The 21,495-nt window shown below is 36.3% G+C and overlaps 1 protein-coding gene across 1 annotated transcript in view; it reads right to left on the reverse strand.

The window, feature by feature from the left end:
* Positions 1–418: 418 nt before the first annotated feature.
* The window catches only part of LOC126075188 (NKG2-A/NKG2-B type II integral membrane protein-like), a 245,080-nt gene continuing 224,003 nt past the window's right edge, over positions 419–21,495 (reverse strand). Inside the window, exons 2-5 of the mRNA XM_049882483.1 lie at positions 9,513–9,741; positions 9,002–9,088; positions 8,381–8,416; positions 419–499 (exon numbers count right to left, since the gene is read on the reverse strand). Coding sequence (XP_049738440.1) covers positions 450–499; positions 8,381–8,416; positions 9,002–9,088; positions 9,513–9,699 — 360 coding nt within the window. The 5' untranslated portion in view covers positions 9,700–9,741 and the 3' untranslated portion in view covers positions 419–449. The remainder of the gene's footprint in view (positions 500–8,380; positions 8,417–9,001; positions 9,089–9,512; positions 9,742–21,495) is intronic.

The raw sequence follows: 21,495 nt of genomic DNA on the forward strand, positions 1-21,495 counted from the left end.
TTGTTTCAGATCCACAACTGGCTGATTGAAGGTCAGATGAAACGAGCATTGCACAGTTGTACATGGGATTTGATGTCTCTCTTATCCTGTAATGTATAAAAATGCATAAATCCATTATATTTTGTGTGGTAATCCATAAAACAATGGCATTTTCCATGCAACAATAACAGAGAAATATTGTAAAAATAGGTAATGACATTTCTCATAAAATATTAGTAATAATTGCTATGAACACTGAGCACTTCATTCTTAATATTTCCATCATTTCATGTCATTAATTTTCATTTTCTCTCTACATGCCTATAATTCAATCCAGTCATACTTATTAATATTATTTATGTAAATTTTTCTTTTTTGTATTTTTCATCTTCTACATAACATCATTCCGAAGAACTTACTTTTGCTTTAAAGGCGAGCCATTTATCCATAACCAGGAATGATCACTGCTTTCACGAGACAGTCCAATCCATGAATAAGATGATAGAATGTCCATAAACTTCTATCGTAAATAAAAATTCTGTTTTAATAACCATTATACTTTTATTACTTAAAAACATGCCTGTACTGTTTTCTTTTACTTCATCTTTAATTTCAAAACAAGATATAAGTGCTGGATTCTAACACTAAAAACACATTAAAGTTGAAAATCACATTTCATATTGTTACAAATTCACAAATGTCTTTGCTTTTCATTCAAAAATAACTAAGTGGTAATACCTAATAGTCTCATTCTCCTAGTTTTACTAAAAACAAAAAGTTGAATTTTATGTAACTTAATAGTTGCCAGGGTTCAATAAACTAGCTTAACAAAAAAAAGCCACACCCACTGCCATTGATTCAATTCCCACTCACAGGGACTCCATAGGACAGAATTCCCAAGGCTGTAAGCTTTACAGAAGCAGACTGGACAACTTTCTCCAATGAAAAACTCTCTTAGTAAGGATTTAAATAAGTCTCCAGATATTCTTCCATTCTTCCCCGTAAAAAAGTGTATTTTTCTACTATGTTTCTCAGAGTTTGGTTTTGTAAAGGAAATTAAAGGGCTGCCAAAAAGGAGATAAATGGTGCGGAAAAACAAAATTTGTTTTTCTGGGCCCCACATCTTTCTTTAACTAGACTACTCCTGATTTTACCAGTTTTTGTATTGGTAGAAGGTGTAATTTAGAAAGACAGTGACACACATACACACAGACACATATACCGAATGAGAGAAATAGAATCCACTACTTAGTGAAACTGTAATTTCAGATATAAAGGGGAAATGAATACATTCTCACATGCAGGAAAACTAAAAGAATTTGTCAACAGCAAACCTACTCATTACAACTGCCTAAGAAAGTTCTTCAAATAGAAAAGAAATGAATAAGAAAGAATGTTGAAGCATCAGAAGGAAGAAAGAACAACGGAAAGTGCAGAAATATGAGTACATACAACAGAATATTCTTACCCTCATGAGTGTTCTGAATCATATTTAATGATTTAAACAAACATTATGATGCTGTCTGCAAATCAATTCAATAACATTCAAAAGTGGAGAAGGTTCCTTTGCTTCCCAGTTGATTCCAACCCATAGTGACCTTATAGGATAGAGTAGAACCGCCCCATAGGGTTTCAAAGGGTACAAATCTTTACAGAAGCAGATTGCCACATCTGTCCCCTGTGGATTGGCTGGTGGGTTAGAGCTGCTGGCTTTTCCATTAGCAGCCCAGCGCTTAACCACTGTGCAACCAGGAATTTTACTGGGAGTGAGATTTCCACACTTTACTAAAAATGTAAAACACTAATACCAGTAGACCTTGAAAAGTTTCTTTTGCATATTAAAATAGCCGGATCAATCACTAAGGAAACAATACAAAGAAATAGAGTAAAACCCACTGTAAATAAATAAAATAAAATCCTAAAAATGTTCAAACTACCCAAAAGTAGGCAAAAGAACAAGAGAAAAAAAGAACCAGAAGAAACAACCTGAAAAATAAATAAAATCGCAAACTTAAGCGCTGGTTTTGATCTTATACTGTAGTGCTTCAGGATGTTACCATTTGTAGAAGATGTGTGAAAAATACACAGAGTCTCTCTGCAGTATTTCTTAAACTGCATCTGAGTTTACTATTATGTCAAAATAAAATTAAATTTTTTAAAAAATTTGATACTTGCAACAGCTAATAGCATTCATTTGAAATTGGGATGAAATAATCTTGAGACCGCTCCTGCAAAAGACTGACAGTCTAAGCTGTACTTTTATAAGCCTAACTGCTGAACATTTTGGAAGATTATTTCTCTTCCATTATGCCATTTTCAAGCTATGTCACTGAAACATCTCCTAAGCAAAAAATATATAGATTTTGGTTCTTTGTTTTTGTTAGGTACTGTTGAGTCAATTTGGACTCTTAGCGCCAGTATTTACAAGGGAAGGAAACACTGCCCAGTTGCACCATCCTCACAATCATTGTTATGCCTGAGCCCATTGTTGCAGCCACTATTTCAATCCATCTCACTGCAGGTCTTCCCCTTTCCCGTTTGTCCTCTACTTTAACAAGCATCATGTCCTAATCCAGTGACTGAACCCTCCTGATAATGTGTCCAAAGCCTAAGAATGTGAGATGAAGTCTCTCCATCCTTGCTTCTAAGGAGCATTCTGGCTGTACTTCTCCGAACACAGATACGTTCGTTCTTCTGGCAGTCCATGGTATATTCAATATACTTTGTCAACAGTATAATTAGCCCTAAATTCTTGTCTGGGCTTCCTTACTCATTGTCTATCTTTCACATGTATATGAGGCAATTGAAAATACTATGGCATGAGTCTGGCACCTTAGCCCTCTAAGTGACATCTTTGTTTTTTGACCCTTTAAAAAGAGGTCTTTTGCAGCAGATTTGCCTAATGCAATAAGCCTTTTGATAGCTTTACTGCTGCTTACATTGGCACTGATGGTGGATCTAATTAAAATGAAATCCTTTACAACTTCAATCTTTTCTCCATTTATCCTGGTGTTGGTTATGGGTCCAATTGGGAGGATTTTTATTTTCTTTATGTTGAGGTGTAATTCATACTGAAGGCTGTGGTCTTTGATCTTCATCAGTAAGTTCTTCAGCCCTCTTGCCTAAACCAAGACTGTGTCATCTGCATATCACAGGTTGTTAAGGAGTCTTCCTTCAATCCTGATACTGCATTCTTCTTCATATACTCCAGCTTCTTGGATTATTTGCTCAGTATACAGATTAAATAAGTATGGAGAAAGGATAGAACCCTCATGTACACCTTTTCTGATTTTACCCACGCAGCATCCCCTTGTTTTGTTCGAATGATTGCCTCTAACTCTGTGTAGAGAATTCGATTCCGACTCATAGTTACCCTATTCCTTGCGGGACAACAAATGTAGCTCTTTTGAACTGTTTCTTGCCTGTAAAATTGCAAGTGGCAGAATACTTTCTTTCCTTTTGTTCATTCTCTGTCCCTTCAGTGATTGTTTTTATTCTGTGGTCGTTAGACCCATCTGTCACAGTCTTCATCTCTTTAACCAGAGATTGAGTGGCCTCATCCTTGGTGATATCTTAGGACAAGTGTCCTTAGTCTGTGCAACAGAATTTTCAAATCTTAAGTTCTGCTGTCATTTTTCACAGTTCATTTTTAAGTCCATCTCTTTCCATTCACACTTTAGTATAAGTGGCAAGGAGAAACCACACAACCCCTTTAAAATCTTACTTGGAATTCTCCTCAGTTAGATATCCAAGTTCATCACTTAAAAATTCTACCATCTGCCAAATATTTGAACATAATTCAGACAAATCCTTTGTCACTGCATGAAAAGTATTGCCCTTCCTCTGTTGTCTAATCACGTGTTCACCATTTTCTTTAAAGTCTCACCAGAAGCACATTTAACATCCACATTTCTGGCAACATTCTGTTGCTGGTGTCGTATGTATATTCTAGGGTGGTAGAGACTTTCTGCATTGTTCTCACTTCCTTCTGAGCCCCCACCAGAATTGCCTTTGACATCCATAATTCTACCAATAGTCTCTTAAGAAGGCAACCTAGGCTTTTGCTATCAGGCACCTTAAAAATCTTTCAGTCTCTACCCAGTATGCAATTCTTAAACCACTTCTACATTTTAAAAATTTGTTACAGCAGTACCCCATTTCTCGATACCAAATTCTCTTAGTTATCTAATGTTGCTATACCAGAAATATCACAAGTGGGTGATGTGGCTTTAACCAACAGAAATTCATTTTGTCACAGTTTAGGAGTCTAGATATACTGAATATAAAGAATTAATAGGAAGCTTTAGTAATTTTGCCCATGTGATATTGATGCAAGAAAAAATAGAAAAGTGAAACCTAGTACTGACCAGGAACATATCCACATACACACAAATGTGCATCGATATCCTTGAATTAGGACAAATGTGGCAAAGAGAGGAAAGGATAAATGATTATTTTTGCTATAAATTATGCTCAATAAGGTAACGATGTAGAAAAGTGTAAACTTCCATCAGCATCACAAAAATTAAATTCCAATAGATCATGCATCTGGACCAATTATCATAACTGGGCCAATAAGTAACTTCATGACAAACAGATAAAATATTGAAGTTGTCAAGGATTTCATTGTACTTGGATCCTCAATCAATGCCCATGGAAGCAGCAATCAGGAAATCAAAGGCTGCATTGCAGGGACAAATTTCATGCAAGAGACCTCTTTAAAGTGTTAAAAAATAAACATATCACTTTAAGAAGGAAAGGGCACATGACTCAAGCCATGGTGTTTTCGATTGCCTCCTGTGTACCAGAAAGCTGGACAACAAAGAAGGAAGACCAAAGTTGAATTGAGGCCTTTAAATTATGGTGTTGGAGAGGAATATTGAATATACCACAGACAGTCAGAAGAATATACCACAGTCAGAAGAACAAACAAATCTGTCTTGGATGAAGTATAGCCAGAATGCTCATTAGGAACAAGAAGGGCACAACTTCGTTTCACAAATTTGAACATGTTATCAGGAGGGACCTCCCTGGAGAAGGACATCATGCTTGGTAAAGTAGAGAGTCAGCGAAAAAGAAAAAGATCGTCAATGAGATAGATCGGCACAGTGACTGCAACAATGGACTCAAGCATAATAAATATTGTGAGGATGGCACAGGACCAGGCAGTGTTTCGTTCTGTTGTAAATAGTGTCTCTATGAGCTGAACTGACTCTGCGCCACCTAACAATACATCTAAATGTAATAGGTACACATTTTCAGAAAAAAATTAAAAAATAAAGAGAAAATGTAAAACCTACATATTGATTTAGTAGATTCTGTATTTTGAAATTTGATTATTTACTAAAATAACTACAACATAAGCACTCACACTGTAAATGAGAAATTGAACTATGTTAAAACTACTAAATTCTATTCATTAAAAAACTCCAACATGGAAGTAAATATGTAAGCCACAGAGAAAAATGAAACTATTATAAACTTATAAAATCAAAAAAGAAATCATATCCAAAATGTGTCAAGAATATACTGGCAGAAAAAGACTGACAATTACAGAGGAAAAGTGGACAAAAGACATGAATAGGCACCTCATAAAAGAAGATACGCTAGTGGCTAATAGCACATTAAAATGTGTTCAATCTAATAATAACTGAGAAAATATCTATTCACACAATAATGATAATATTGTATAAAAATCAAAACTTCTACTATTAAAATTTCTCATAGTAGTAAGTTTTGATGAGGACGTGGATCAAGGGACAGGTTCAAACACTATTAGATAATATGTGTATGTGTCCATGAACTAGCAAACTGTTGGGATAATTTAAAAACACTGACATGTGCATATGTCTATAACTCTGCATGACCATATAATTTCATTCCTGTGTATCCAGGTAATATGTGGACAAAACACATCCAGAAAGATATTTAGAGAGTAATTACTCATAATAGCTAAATACTTCCATAACAGTTAAATATCTATTCACCATAGAATGGATTTTAAAATGTTTATTTAGGTAATAATGGAGCTTCTTGTGGTAGAAGTGGTTAGGCCCTTGGCTACTAACGGAAAGGTTGGAGGTTCAGTTCCACTCAGAGGCATCTCGAAAGACAAGACTGCCAACTTACTTCTGAAAGTTATAGCTTCTGGAAACTCTCTGAACTGCAGTTCTACTCTTAAACACATGTGTCTTCATGAGTCAGAATCAACTCCATGGCAGCTGGTTAGGTTTTTTTGTTTGGTGGGTTTACTTATATAACAGCAGTGGAAATGAACAAACTCCAACAAACTGCAATAGTAAAGATCAACTGCATAAATATCAGATGTGAGTGAAAGGAGATAGACTCAAAAATGCACACTGTATGACTCCATCTGTATAAAGTTCAAAAACTCAGGATAGTGGTTTGGGAAGAAGGAGAAATGATAAGAACAGACACAGGGGCAGAGCTAATGGAAGGAGGGGGCTAGCATTTTCTGTTTCTTGACATGAGTTGTAATGACATAGGTGTGTTAATTTTGTGATTAGTCTTCACAATTTTGATATATTTAGATTTATTTATGGTTAAAAGAAATAAAAAAGTTTATTTTAGGAAAAAAGTATATAGAAGCATTGTTTTTCATAAATAGCAAGAACTTGAAATAAACAAATGTACTTTAACAGTATAAAATATAAATAAAGCATTGTCAATTCAAACAATGGAGTACTGTGTAGCCTTGAAAGTAAAGCTCAATTTAGACAAATCAGTCTTAGAAGGAACACAATCAGAATGCTCCTTAAAAGCAAGAATGGTGAGACTTTGGCTTCCTTACTTCAGACATGTCATCAGGAAAGACCAATCACTAGAAAAGGACATCTCATTTGGTAGAGAAGAGGGCCAATGAAAATTAAAAAAATGTTCAATGAGATGAATGGACCACAATGGACTCAAACCTACCAATGATCATTAAGACGGCACAGGATGAGACAACGTTTTATATTTTTCTATGAAAGGTCTCCATGAATCAGAGCAATTAACAACAACATGAACAAAAATATAGATGAATCCTAAAAACACAATATCAACTGAAATATGTAAGACACTAAACACCTCATAGAGTATAATTCTATTAATATAAGTTTTCAAAGTAGGCAAATCTTCATTCTTTGAGATACATAGGAAACATGTGGCATGTTTACCAATGTATCTTGATAAATACTTGTTATTGACTCATATATATTTTGTATACATTTCTTTTTTATGTTATACCTTTTAATAAAATATTTCAAATATTTGAAATCTTACCATTTCTTCTTCATTATCTATATAAATCAGATTAGATTTTTTAGAAGCACAGGCCATCTGACTCTCAGTCCAGGTTTTTTTATCACTACTAACATAATAGCAATTGTTGGAATAGGATAACCAGTCTCCTGGACAATGGCCACAATGATATGCTGAAAAAAGAATATGAATTACTGTCCAGAAACAATTTGAGATAAAGAATATAAATTAGTTGACATATTTGCATAAGCATAAGCACATATCTACATAACATATATGCCATCTCATTCACTCACTTATACATATGAAAAAACACACGCACACACACAGAAAGGGTCAGCCTCCCATCCTCTAATTTATGTACCAGTGAAAACCAAAAAAATAAAATATCTATCCTATACATGTCCTGAAAATCACTGAACAACACTACTTTATTGGAATAGTACAATTATTTATTTCTTATCATATTATGCTGTTGTGGTTGTTAGGTGCTGTCAAGTCGATTTTTAACTCATAACAACCCCATGAGACACAGTAGAACTTTCCCATAGGATTTTCGGTGTGAAGCCCTGGTGGTGCAGCGGTTAAGACCTCAGCTGCTAAGCAAAAGGTCTGCAGTTCAAATCCACCAGCAGTGTCTTAGAAACTGTTTGGGGCAGTTCTACTCTGTCCTATAGGGTAACTATGAGGTGGAATCTACTCGGCTGCAATGGGTTATTTTGGTTTGGTTTAATCTTTACAGAAGCAAAAGGAAATTTGGGGCAATTGTTAAAAGAAAGATATAGTGATTTTAAAAGAATGTTTCTTCTAATTTTTGACCAAGAAGGATTTCTTCATATGATCTTTATATATGAAAATTTATTGCTATATTTGGAAGGTTTAAAAAATCTGTTATTACTTCTTCATGAACTAAAATAGGGACCAAAATATAATCTCAATATATCAGCACTGGTGGTGCAGTGGTTAAGAGCTTGGCTGCTAACTGAAAGGTCAGCAGTTCAAATTCACCAGTCGCTCCTTGGAGACCCTATGGGGGCAGTTCTACTCTGTCCTATAGGGTCCCTATGAGTCAGAATCGACTCGACAACAAAGGGTTTGGTTTTGGTTTATATCAAAACTTTTTAAAATTTTTACTTACCTTTCTGGGTTGTGTTCTCCTCTGGCATTCCAACAGCTAGAAAGATTGTAGTAATTATTAGAGAGATTAATATTTCTGTAATAAACCATAACAATTTTAGTTTCCAAGTTGGAACTTTGGATATCATTTAAAATCATAATAATGTATATTAAAATTATTATACCAACAAAAATTAATAAAGTAATGAAGGTTTTTTAGAAAAATATCTGGGTAGCCTAATAGAGAAATTTTACCACCTCTTACAGTATTTGATTTAGCTACCTTAAAATATTAATTTGTATTTCTCAATAAGTATTTTCCATCTCTCAGTGTAAGTCTTTGAGATATGAAAAACACACACACATATGTATACATACACACACACACACAATACACACATTTAGAATTAAAAACATATAGTCTCTACAACTATTCTGTTATTCACGCTTTTGGAAGTCTCAGAATAACTTTTCTACATTTAGTCCACATTAATGAAGCATAATTTCCTAAGATTAAAAAACACGGCAAGTATATCACACAAATTCATATATTAAGATGGGAATTCTATAATATTATGAAATATACAGCAGAGCTTTCCAAGCTTTAAAGGGAATATTCCCTTATAATCTTCCAAACACTTACAAGGAGTAACAACTATGACTGCCACGGTTACTACACTGGCCATCAAGACAATGCAGGTGATTCCCAGAATCCCAGCAACGAGCTTCCCTGGAGGAGATGGGAGATATGCAGAGAGAGAAGTGGAAACACTGAGAAAGGACAGATGGAGCCAGTTTAGAAAGTTTACATATAAGAGAACCCAGATGCACAAGGAATCATATACATAAATAGTGAACATCGACTCCACATTCTCCATTGTAATTTTTCTCTCAGAATACACCATTAATTTTTAGTAAATAATAGCCCATGAGTTCTTCATCAGAGGTTACAAATTTCAACAATGCCTGAACTGAATTAACAGAATGTGATTATCTGTATTTCAGGTCCGACACTCAAAAATGAAAACTAGTGAGCTTGCCCCTTCATCTCACTAACCTTGCTCCATGTCTTCATCTTCACTCTTTCCCCACATCTCTGCCCTAGAACTACACATTCTAGTGCAGTTATATTGAGAACTGATTAAATGATTTACCTTTGCAGCAGAAATTCTTGTCATTCTTCTGAAGATCCTGGGAAGCACCACGAAGGTTTAATTCCACATAAGTTATTTCCTGCTCAGTGACTGAAATGGAGCTATCAGCGTCCTTGGGTTTGATTTGCTGCCTTTTTGGGTTCTTGGCCAGATTCACTTCTGAGTAGGTTACTGTTTGATTATTCATCTCTGCAGCTGAGGGGTGTCAAGGTCTGTGCTCTATGAGAAACTGTGCTCAAGAAGGAAATACGTGCTGTGTATATGACAAGATCAAACTAGGTGGGGAGGGAGGGTAAGTATCAGTGCTCACTTTGCAACTGAGAATCTCCACTTCTGGTTCTAATTTACTTAGAGCCTTCCTCAAAAGTCTCATGGTAGAATAAGTCATTTTTGAAAGGTATTCTTCATTTGATAAAATATTTTTTGCTGGAGTAACAAAAAGCAATAAGCTATTAAGAATAAAGAAGTTCATAAATAAAAATATTCTTACTTCTTAAAAGTCATATTCCACAGAAATATTTTAAACCATTGTAATACCTGGGTTTAAAATTAAAATTCTGTATTTGTAAAAAAAAAAAATGCATCACTTTATGACAATTTCGTAATACACTAAGGGTTAAAGACTGAGTGCTCCAAAGAAGCAGGAATTGGAATGACGGAACATGTAAAAATTTAGTGGACTAAATTACCTTGTTTTAGTGACTTACGTTTATTTATTAGAAGGAGATTAAGTGCTATTATGCAACCTTTTTCTTATTAATGAATGGGTGGGGAGTTCAGAGAAATCATTACATATTTAAAGAAATATATGTCAGAGTAACTACATGGCACAATGAACTTATCAACAACTCAAAGAATATTAGAGACAACAATTAGACATTAAAAAAATACATTTCTTATACAAAAATTATTGGCAATTGTTTTAATTGCTAAAATATGAGACTACAAAATGATAAAAGTGCATGCTATTTACGGTAGAACACTGTGGGTTCAAACTTCCAGAAAGATCATATGGTTGTTACAGTCCGTGTGGGTTCCTTCACTTGCGTAAGTAATTGGTATAATTCAGTAATGTCATTTAAAAATTTTCTCATTGGTCTCTGGAGTCAGCAAGATCAAGGATTGAATTCTGTGTTTGAAACTTACAATGCGTGACCATTATAAAGCAATTAATGTCTAGTAATCTAATGTCCTAATCTAAAATGGGAATAATAGATAAAATGTAATGCATGTAAGTGCATAACTCTCAACCTGGCAATTGTCAGCTCTGAATAGATAATAAGCGTTCGGGTTATTATTTTAGCTGAAGTTTCTTGTTATTGCTTCTGATTCGTTTCAGGTAGAAATTCAAAATAACTCATTAAACAGCATTCTCTTGTATTAGTTGGTTTTTTCTAGTTTTTCCTTCAATTAATTTAAGCCTTTTGATGCTCATTATTAACTTTAGCATTTTATGGAAGCTACCTCATCCTCCTTTTTTAAGAAAAAGTAAAACTGTGTGTATATAATCTAACTAAGTGAATGAGGAATCATGTTTGGCTTTGCCTCATTGAAGTAGGTTTTTTTTTGTTTGTTTGTTTTAGACTCTAGCAATAAACACTGGCTAAACACAAAATAATACATTATTATCACAAAGACACTCATTGTACCAATTATTTGTTCATTGTCATGATCTTTAGGGGATTTCACTTTAAGTTGATTGACAAACTCGAATATGCCTGTGAGTGTGTGTTCACTTGACTAATTCTCCACATGTAATAATTTGAATAAATTAAGAAATCCTCCAACATATTTCATATTTGGGGCTTCCTTATCATATATCTGATTTGGAAATATTTTATCTCATCCTATCAGTTGTCTTTTCAGTTCTGCAAGTATTCTTCAAGCAATAATAATAATTTGGATGCAATCCAATTTATCTATTATTTCTTTCAGCATTTGCGCTTCTTATATAATATCTAAGAAACCAGTGCTTAACACAGAGCCACAAAGATTTAATTCTGTATTTTCTCCTAAAAGGCTTATATAATTAGAACTTATATGTAGATCTATCATATATTGTGAGGAAAATTTTATCCTTGGTGAGCTTTCTTTCACCATAGCAAGACAGGTAACTGGCCACAGGGAGGTCTGGGGAGAGGGTTGTGGATAGATCTCCACTCTAATTACAAAGAAAACATGTCTAGATTTGTGTCGAAAGTGAATGCTCACCAATGGGCAGCCTCAGCAGAAGAGAATTTTAATAATCAGGTGAATGAGATAATGCTTTGTGTGGATACCAGTCAGCCTCTCTCTCTAGCCATTCCTTTCATTGCCTAATGGGCTCATGAACAAAGTGGCAAAGGTGGCAGGGTGGAGGTTATGCATGGGCTCAGCATCATGGACTTCCACCACCAAGGCCAACTTGGTTATACCTCTGCTGAGTGCCCAATCTGCCAGCAGCAGAGACCAGCACTGAGTCCTTGATATGGCACCATTCTTCGAGGTGATCAGTCAGCAACCTGGGGGCAGGCTGCTTACATTGGACTTCTTCCATCATGGAAAGGACAGCGTTTTGTTCTTACTAGAATAGACACTTGCTCTGGATATGCATTTGCCTTCCCTGCATGCAGTGCTTCTGTGGACACACAGAATGCCTTAGCTACCATCCTGGTATCCCACATGGAATCGCCTCGCATCAAGGGATTCACTTGGAATTCACTGGTCTTACCATGTTCTCCATCATCCTGAAGCAGCTGGCTTGATAGAAAAATGGAATGGCTTTCTAAAGACACAATTACAATGCCAGCTAAGTGGCAATACCTTGCAAGGTTGGGACTATGTTCTCCAGGAGGCTGTATATGCTCTAAGTCAGTGTACTATATATGGTGCTGTGTCTCCCATAGCCAGGATTCATGGATCCAGGAATGAAAGGGATGAAAATGTGTTTGGCATCACTCACTATTAGCCCTAGTGACCCACCTGCAAAACTTTTGCTTCCTCTCTCTGTGACTCTATGTTCTGAGGGCCTAGAGGTGTTAATTACAAAGGGAGAAATGCTCCCATCAGGAGACACACCAATGAGTCCATTAAACTGGAAGTTAAGAATGCCACCCGGCCACTTTGGGCTCCTCACGCCTCTGGATTAACAGGCAAAGAAGGGAGTTACTGTATTGGCAGATGTGATTGACCCCAGTTACCAAGAATAAATCGATTATTGCAAAAAGGAGGTAAAGAAGAGTATGTCTGGAATACAGGAGATCCCTTAGGGAGTCTCTTAGTACTATCATGCTCTGTGATTAAAGTCAATGAAAAACTATGCAACCGATTCCAACATGACTGCTAATGGCAGACCCTTCAGGAATGAAGTTTTGCGTAACCCCAAAGGCAAATAATCACAGCCAGCCAAGGCATTTGTTGAGGATAACAGGAATACAAAATGGCTGGCGGTAGAAGGTAGTTCTAAATACCGTTTATGACCATGAGAACCAGTTGCAGAAATGAGGAATGTAATTGTTGTGTATTCCTTCCTAGTATGTGTTCATCAAATAATTTGTTTTCTTCATTTATAAAACATAAGAGGTAAACAGGACTAGAGCGTTTTCAGTTGTAAGCATGTTATATCACGTTAGGCAGAAGTATGACTTTGTATGGTTTAAGGAAATACCTACAGTTGTCAAGTTGACAGGGGTGGACTGTGGTGGTTAAGGTTCTGCATCAACTTGACTGGGCCATGATTCTCACTGGCTCGGAAGTTATGCAATGGTGTATTTTGTCAGTTACGTAATGAAGAAGTTATCACTCATTTTGTTATGTAATATAACCAATCACCTCCATGAGGTGTTGTGATGTGATCAGCCAATCAGTTGTAAGGGGTGCAGCCTGCATCCAATATATGTGGATGTTTTGGCAAAGTTCATTGGCTTTTGCTTGCTTTGAAATCTGCATCATCTGTCCTTCTGTTCTTGGGAATTGAGCCAGTGGCCTGTCGTATTGCTTGCTGATTTAGGATTTGACAGCCTCTGCTGCCTATGAGCCAAACCCTTCCCTCTTACTTGCTAATCGTGGATTCAGTAACTTCTGCAGACTTTGAGCCAGCAGTCTACATTCTGATGTGTGGTCTTGGGTTCATTAGCCCCTGGAGCTATGAGTCCTAGAACCATTCAGCCTGATGCCTGACCCATGGACTTGGGACTTGCCAGCCTCTACAACCGCATGAAACATTTCCTTGAGATAAATCTTTCTCTCCTAATACATACATATGTAAATATATCTGTATGCATATTTATACATATATATTTGTATATATTTATATATTTGCTTATGTGTATATATTTATATATATGTGCTTCACTGATTTTGTTTCCCTAGATAACTCATCTATGACAAATGCATGTGTCTTGGTTTTGTGATAATGTTAATGCATTAAGCCTGAAAAAAAGAAAAAAAAAAAAAAAAAAAGCCAGAACCAGTGTAAGGGATAACCTGAGAAGGAAAACTCAAATATCTTCCAATAAATCAATTGCTCAACCTAATAAATATTCTCTGAAAGACAGAATCGGTGAGATGGGAGCAGAATCAGAAAATTGTTGGTACTGCAGGCCAAATAGGAGGTAGGGCATATGCAAAAGCCAGAAATAATCCTGGGAAGAACAAGAGCCAGAGATGAAGGCTCAGTCTACCATTTCCTTTTGCATTGGCAGTGTTCATGAGTGCATACTGTACATTGCTACTGTTCTCTGAGTATACCTCTTCTTTACGTTTTTTGCTTTTTTATTTATTTTTGCCTGTAAATTTTTTTTTCAGTATAGAACCATATCCATAAATTTGTAAGAAGGTAAGAGATAGTAACAAATTCTTTTATATTCATCAAAATGTAGCAAAACCCATTTTTTCCCTTGTCTTGAGAGGTTTTATTCTTCTCCTTATTTTTAATTTTTAGTTTTTGCTTTAGCAATTTGTAAATTTTTCCAATTTTCCAAAATCCATTCATTTCCCTGAAATTCTTTCCTTCAGAATTTCTTGTTTCCCAAAAAATAGAGAATCATCCCCTCACTGAACACATTCAATGTGTACAAAAGAAAAACATTCTTCTCATGCATTTTTCTTAAATATTTTACTGAAGTGTGCTAACATATCATATAATGATATTGATAGTTTTCATTTTTTTCCTTTTTGTTTGAGATATTCCATTTTTGAGAAAATAAGATCATAAAATTGTTATTTCCTTTTTTTTTAAATTAATTTTTATTGTGCTATAAGTGAAAGTTTACAAATCAGGTCAGTCTCTCATACAAAAATTTACATACAGCCTGCTATACACTCCTACTTGCTCTCCCCCTAATGAGACAGCACACTCTTTCCCTCCACTCTCTCTCCTTGTGTCCATTCAAGCAGCTTCTGCCCCCTTCCGCCCTCTCATCTCCCCTCCAGACAGGAGGTGCCAACATAGTCTCAGTGCCTACTTGATCCAAGAACCTCATTCTTCACCACTGTCATTTTCCATCCCATATTTCAGTCCCATCCCTGTCTGAAGAGGTGGCTTTGGGAATGGTTCCTGTCTTAGGCTAACAGAAGGGCTGGGGACCATGGCCTCTGGGGTCCTTCTAGTCTCAGTCTGATCATTAAGGCTGGTCTTTTTGTGAGAACACTGCTCTTCTGCTCCCTCAGGGGTTCTCTATTGTGTTCCCTGTCAGGGCAGTCATTGGCTGTGGACTAGCACCATCTAGTTCTTCTGGTCTAAGGATGATGTAGTCTCTGGTTTATGTGGTCCTTTCTGTCTCTTAGGCTCAAAATTACTTTGTGTCTTTGGTGTTCTTCATTCTTCCTTGCCCCAGGTAGGTTTAGACCAATTGATGCATCTTAGATGGGTGCTTGCTAACACTTAAGACCCCAGACGCCACCCTCCAAAGTGGGATGCACAATGTTTTCTTAGTAGATTTTATTATGCCAATTGACTCAGATGTCCCCTGAAATCATGGTCCCCAAACCCCTCCTCTGGTACACTGGCATTTGAAGCATTCAGTTTATTCAGGAAACTTCTTTGGTTTTGGTTTAGTCCAGTTGTGTTGACCTCTCTTGTGTTGTGAGTTGTCTTTCCCTTCACCTAAAATAAAATTTACCTACTATGTAATTAGTGAAAACCTCTCACCCTCCCCCCCTCATAACCATCTAAGAATATTTTCTTCTCTGTTTAAACTATTTCTCTAGTTCTTGTAATAGTGGTCTTATACAATATTTGTCCTTTTGCAACTGACTAATTTCACTCAGCATAATGTCTTCCAGATTTTTCCACATTATGGAATATTTCGTGGATCCGTCATTGTTCTTTATCGATGTGTAGTATTCCAATACGTGAATATACCATAATTTATTTATCTATTCATCCATTGATGCACACCTTGGTTGCTTCCAACTTTTTGCTATTGTAAACAGTGTTGCAATGAACATGGGTGTGCATATATCTGTTTGTGTAAAGGCACTTATTTCTCCAGGATATATTTCAAGGAGTGGGATTGCTGGATCGTATAGAAGTTCTATTTCTAGTTTTTTTAAGGAAGCATCAAATCGATTTCCAAAGTGGTTGTACCAATTTAGATTCCCACCAGCGGTGTAGAAGTGTTCCAGTATCGCCACAACCTCTTCAACATTTATTATTTTGTGTTTTTTGGATTAATGCAAGCCTTGTTGGAGTGAGATGGAATCTCATTATAGTTTTGATTTGCATTTCTCTAATGGCTAATGATCATGAGCCTTTCCTCACGTATCTGTTAGCAGCCTGAATGTCTTCTTTAGTGAAGTGCCTGTTCATAACTTTTGCCCATTTTTTAATTGAGTTCTTTTTCATTTTGTAGTTGACTTTTTGCAGAATCATGTAGATTTTAGAGATCAAGCCCTGATTGGAAATGTCACAGCTACAAACTTTTTCCCAGTCTGTAGGTAATCATTTTACTCTTTTGGTGAAGTCTTTGGATGTGCATAGGTGTTTGACTTTTAGGAGCTCCCAGTTATCTGGTTTCTCTTCTGCATTTTTAGTAATGATTTGTATACTGCTTATGCCATGTATTAGGGGTCCTAATGATGCCCCTGGTTTTTCTTCCATGATCTTCATCTTTTTAGATTTTATGTTTAGGTCTTTGATTCATTTTGAATTAGTTTTTGTGCATGGTGTGAATTATGGGTCTTTTTTCATTTTTTTGCAGATGGATATCCAGTTATGTCAGCACCATTAGTTAAAAAGACTGTCTTTTCCCCAATTAACTGACTTTGCCACTTTGTCAAATATCAGCTGCTCATATGTGGATGGATTTATATCTGGATTCTCAATTCTGTTCCATTTGTATCTGTTGTTGTACTAGTACCAGGCCGTTTTGCCTAATGTGGTGGTATAATCGGTTCTAAAATCAGGTAGAGTGAGACCTCCCACTTTGTTTTCCTTTTTCACTAATGCTTTACTTATTTGGGGTCTCTTGCCCTTCCATATGAAGGTGGTGATTTGTTTCTCCATTTCATTAAAAAATGTCATTGGAATTTGGATCAGAATCGCATTGTTTCTACAGATGTCTTTTGGTAGAATATGTTAAGTCTTCCGATCCATGAGCAAGTTATGTTTTTCCACTTACGTAGGTCTCTTTTAGTTTCTTGCAGTAGTGTCCTGTGGTTTTCTTTGTATAGGTCTTTTACATCTCTGGTAAGATTTATTCCTAAATATTTTATATTCTTGGGAGCTCCTGTAAATGGTATTGATTTGGTGATTTCCTCTTCAATATTCTTTTTGTTGGTGTAGAGGAATCCAAGTGATTTTTGTATCTTTATCTTGTATCCCAATACTCCACTGAACTCTTCTGTTAGTTTTAGTAGTTTTTTTTTTTTTTTTTTTGAGGATTCTTTAGGGTTTTCTGTGTATAAGATCATGTCATCTGCAAATAGAGATACTCTTACTTCTTCCTTATCAATCTGGGTGCTTTTTATTTCTTTATCTAGAGTAATTGCTCTGGTGGTTAGGACCTCCAGCACAATGTTGAATAAAAGTGGTGATAAGGGGCATACTTGTTTGCTTCCCGTTCTCAAGGGGAATACTTTCAGAATCTCTCCATTTAGGATGATGTTGGCTGTTGGCTTTGTATAAATGCCCTTTATTATGTTGAGGAATTTCCTTCTATTCCTATTTTGCTGAGAGTTTTTATCATGTATGTGTGTTGGGCTTTGTCAAATGCCTTTTATGCCTCAACTGATAAAATCATGTGGTTTTTGTTGTTTTGTTTTATTTATATGGTGAATTACAGTAATTGTTTTTCCAATGTTGAGCCATCCCTGCATACTTGGTATGAATCCCTCTCGGTCATGGTGAATTATTTTTTTGACATTTTGTTGAGTTCTATTGGCTACAATTTTGTTGAGGATTTTTGCATCTATGTTCATGAGGGATATAGGTCAATAATTTTCTTATTTTCTTACTGTCTTTACCTGGTTTTGGTATCAGGGATATGGTGGTTTCATAGAATGAGTTTGGGAGTATTCTGTCCTTTTCTATGCTTTGAAACACCTTTAGTAGTAATGGTGTTAACTCTTCTCTGAAAGTTTGGGAGAACTCTGCAGTGAAGCCATTAGGGCCAGGACTCTTTTTGAGAGGGAGTTTTTTGATTACCTTTTCAATCTCTTCTTTTGTTATGGGTCTATTTAGTTGTTCTACCTCTGTTTGTGTTAGTTTAGGTAGGTAGTGTGTTTCTAGGAATTCATCCATTTCTTTTAGGTTTTCAAATTTGTTAGAGTGCAATTTTTCACAGTCATCTGATATAATTGTTTTAATTTCAGTTGGGTCTGTTGTGATATCTCCCATCTCATTTCTTATTCGGGTTATTTGTTTCCTTTCCTGTTGTGTTTTTTTTTTTTTTTTTTTGTCAGTCTGGCCAATGGTTTATCAATTTTGTTGATTTTTTGAAGAACCAGATTTTGGTCTTTTAATTCTGTCAATTGTTTTCTGTTCTCTAATTCATTTAATCCTGCTCTAATTTTTATTATTTGCTATCTTCTGGTGCCTGATGGTTTCTTTTGTTGCTCTCTTTCTATTTGTTCAAGTTGTAGGGACAGTTCTTTGATTTTGGTGCTTTCTTCTTTTTGTATGTGTGCATTTATTTATATAAATTGGCCTCTGAGCACCGCTATCGGTGTGTCCCAAAGGTTCTGCTAGGAAGTGTTTTCATTCTCATTGGATTCTATGAAATTCTTTATTCCCTTTTTGTGATAACCCAGTCTTTCTTGAGCAGGGTATTGTTCAGTTTCCAAGTGTTTGATTTCTTTTCTCTGCTTTTTCTGTTATTGATTTCTACTTTTATGGCCTTATGGTCTGAGAAGATGCTTTGTAATATTTCATGGTTTTGGATTCGGCAAAGGCTTGCTTTATGATGTAATATGTGGTCTATTCTAGATAATGTTCCACGTGCACTAGAAAAGAAAGTATATTTTGCAACTGTTGGGTGGAGTGTTCTGCATATATCTATGAGATCAAGTTGGTTGTTTGTGGCCTTTAGATTTTCTGTGTCTTTATTGAGCTTCTTAGTGGTTGTCCTGTCATTCACCAAAAGTGGTGTGTTGAAATCTCCGACTATAATTGTGGAGCTGTCTATCTCACTTTTCAATGCTCTTAGAGTTTGTTTTATGTATCTTTCAGCTCTGTCATTGGGTGCATAAAAAATTAATATGGTTATATCTTCCTGGTAAATTGCCCCTTTAATCATTATATAGTGTCCTTCCTTATCCTTTGTAGTGGATTTAACTTTAGAGCCTATTTTTTCAGAAATTAATATTGCCACCCCTGCTCATTTTTGGTTGTTGTTTGCCTGATATATTTTTTTCCATCCTTTGAGTTTTAATTTGTTTGTGTCTCTAAGTCAAAGGTGTGTCTCTTGTAGGCTGCATATAGCTGGATTATGTTTTTTTATCCAATCTCCAACCCTCTGTCTCTTTATTGGTACATTTAGTCCATCTACATTCAGCTTCATTATAGATAGATAGGAGTTTAGTGTTTTCATTTTCATCCCTTTTTTGTGTGTTGTTGACAGTTTCATTCTTACTTTTTTGCACTGTGATGTTTTTCTTTGTAAATTGTGTGTTCCCCTTTTTCATTGTAGTTGAATTTCTTTTTGCTGAGTCTTTATGTTTATCTTGGTTTTTATTTTGAAATATGGGATTTTTTATGGGATTATTGGTCTTCTTTGTGGTTACCTTAATATTTACCCCTATTTTTCTAAATTTAAACCTAACTTATTTTTTTGTTTGTTTTTGCATCGCCTTGATTTCATTATGTCCTTGAATAATCTTTTTCATTTCTTCTAATGCTTTATCTGTGTGTTTCTTGGCTTTTTCTGTACATTGCCTGATTTCTTTCCTGATGACTTGAAGCAGTCTTTATTTTAATCTTTTGTATTCTACATCTGGCAATTCCAGGAATACATCTTCATCCAGGAGAGACCTTGATTGTCTGTTTTGGGAGTTGGTAAAAGCAATCATGGTCTGCTTTTTTCTATGACTTGATATCAACTGCTCTCTCTGAACCATCTATAAGTTATTGTAATAATTTATTTCATGTTTGCTCACTGGGTCCTATCTTCTTCCTTTGTTTTGTTTCAGTATACGCAGATAGGCTACTAGAGTGTGCTAACTTGATTAGTGGAGCCTTTGGAGCAGTAATGTCCTGTCACCAGATGGTTAGAGCTGTTACCAGGTATATGAGCCTATGAGTCCATTCACTATTCTTGAATAGATTCAGCTCAGGTGTCCTGATAGTCGGTCACCTAGTGTGTGGTATAGACTCTCACCTACTATCTTAGAGGAGTAGGGGTGATGGTTGCATGCACTGGTTTCTGGTAGCAGCAGGAGGTCACACTCTGAGGACAGCAGGGTGTTGACAACCTTCCCCAAAGTATCTGTAAGGAGGTAGAATCTCTGTTCTCTAGAGTGCTCTGGTGGATGGGCCCTGCAGCTGTACCTTACGTACCCAGTGCTTATACCTGTAAAGATTGGTAGGCACCACTATCCTCAGACCCCTTTTGCAGGTGGCTAGGTGGCATGGATGGAGTCTCAGCCCTCAAGTACCTACTGTGGGTAGGTGAGGGCTCTGTTTAATAGGTAAAGCAGTATCAGACATCCAAAACTTGCCTCTCCACCACACAGCTGAATGAATTACAGTCAGACCTCTAATAGATTTGCCTTTGCAGAATAATAGCAACCTGGTTTCAGTAGGGGTGAAAACCAAAGTCTGTGGATTGCTTATGCCTGGACTGGAGACGCTTCTGCTCTGAGCTTCCAGTTTAGGGAAGGCAGAAAAGTATTTTTTCCCTGTTTGTTAATTTGCTCCTTCTCCCAGGCCACGAGGTTGGGTCAGAAAAAGTGCTACAAGTTCTATCTCAGGCCCAGGGAATTTAAATGTTAATGAAGCCAGCTGGGGAAGGGAGCAGAGAGATCAGATAGATAGGAGAGAAGAAGAATAAGCTATTAGATCTGCACAGTAAATTAGACAGAATCACTTATCTTGTGTCAAGAGCACTGTTTTATCTCAGGTTCCAGAGGCATGTGTAGCCTGTGTGCACTGGCTGGGTCCACACCGAGATTGCCCCAGGCAGTTAGTGCTGTGTCCCATGCTTGTCGTGTCTCAGGAAACTACCATCAGCTCCACCACATTCGCACCAAAGAACGGCACCAAGGTATTGGAGCTGAAGTGCTGCATGGGTTCGGCAACACGTCACTGCTTCTACACGTCTCTCAAGGCCCAGCCACTCAGGTCGATTCCTTAGTTCTGTGTTTGATGCTCAGGGTTCATAGACTGTCATATATATAAGCTATTCACCTGTTTTTTTTTCTGCTCTTTGTTGCAAGAGGGTTCTGAGGAATCTTCTGACTAGTTAGGCATCTTGGCCCCACCTTTGTTGTTTTCTTTTTTTTAAAAAGTTTTTTTTCACAGCCATGGTCATAAGAGTGAAAAAATTTTCTTCGAAAGAAAAGCTTA

Source organism: Elephas maximus, chromosome 4 (assembly GCF_024166365.1).
Source record: "Elephas maximus indicus isolate mEleMax1 chromosome 4, mEleMax1 primary haplotype, whole genome shotgun sequence".
Lineage (NCBI taxonomy): Eukaryota > Metazoa > Chordata > Mammalia > Proboscidea > Elephantidae > Elephas > Elephas maximus.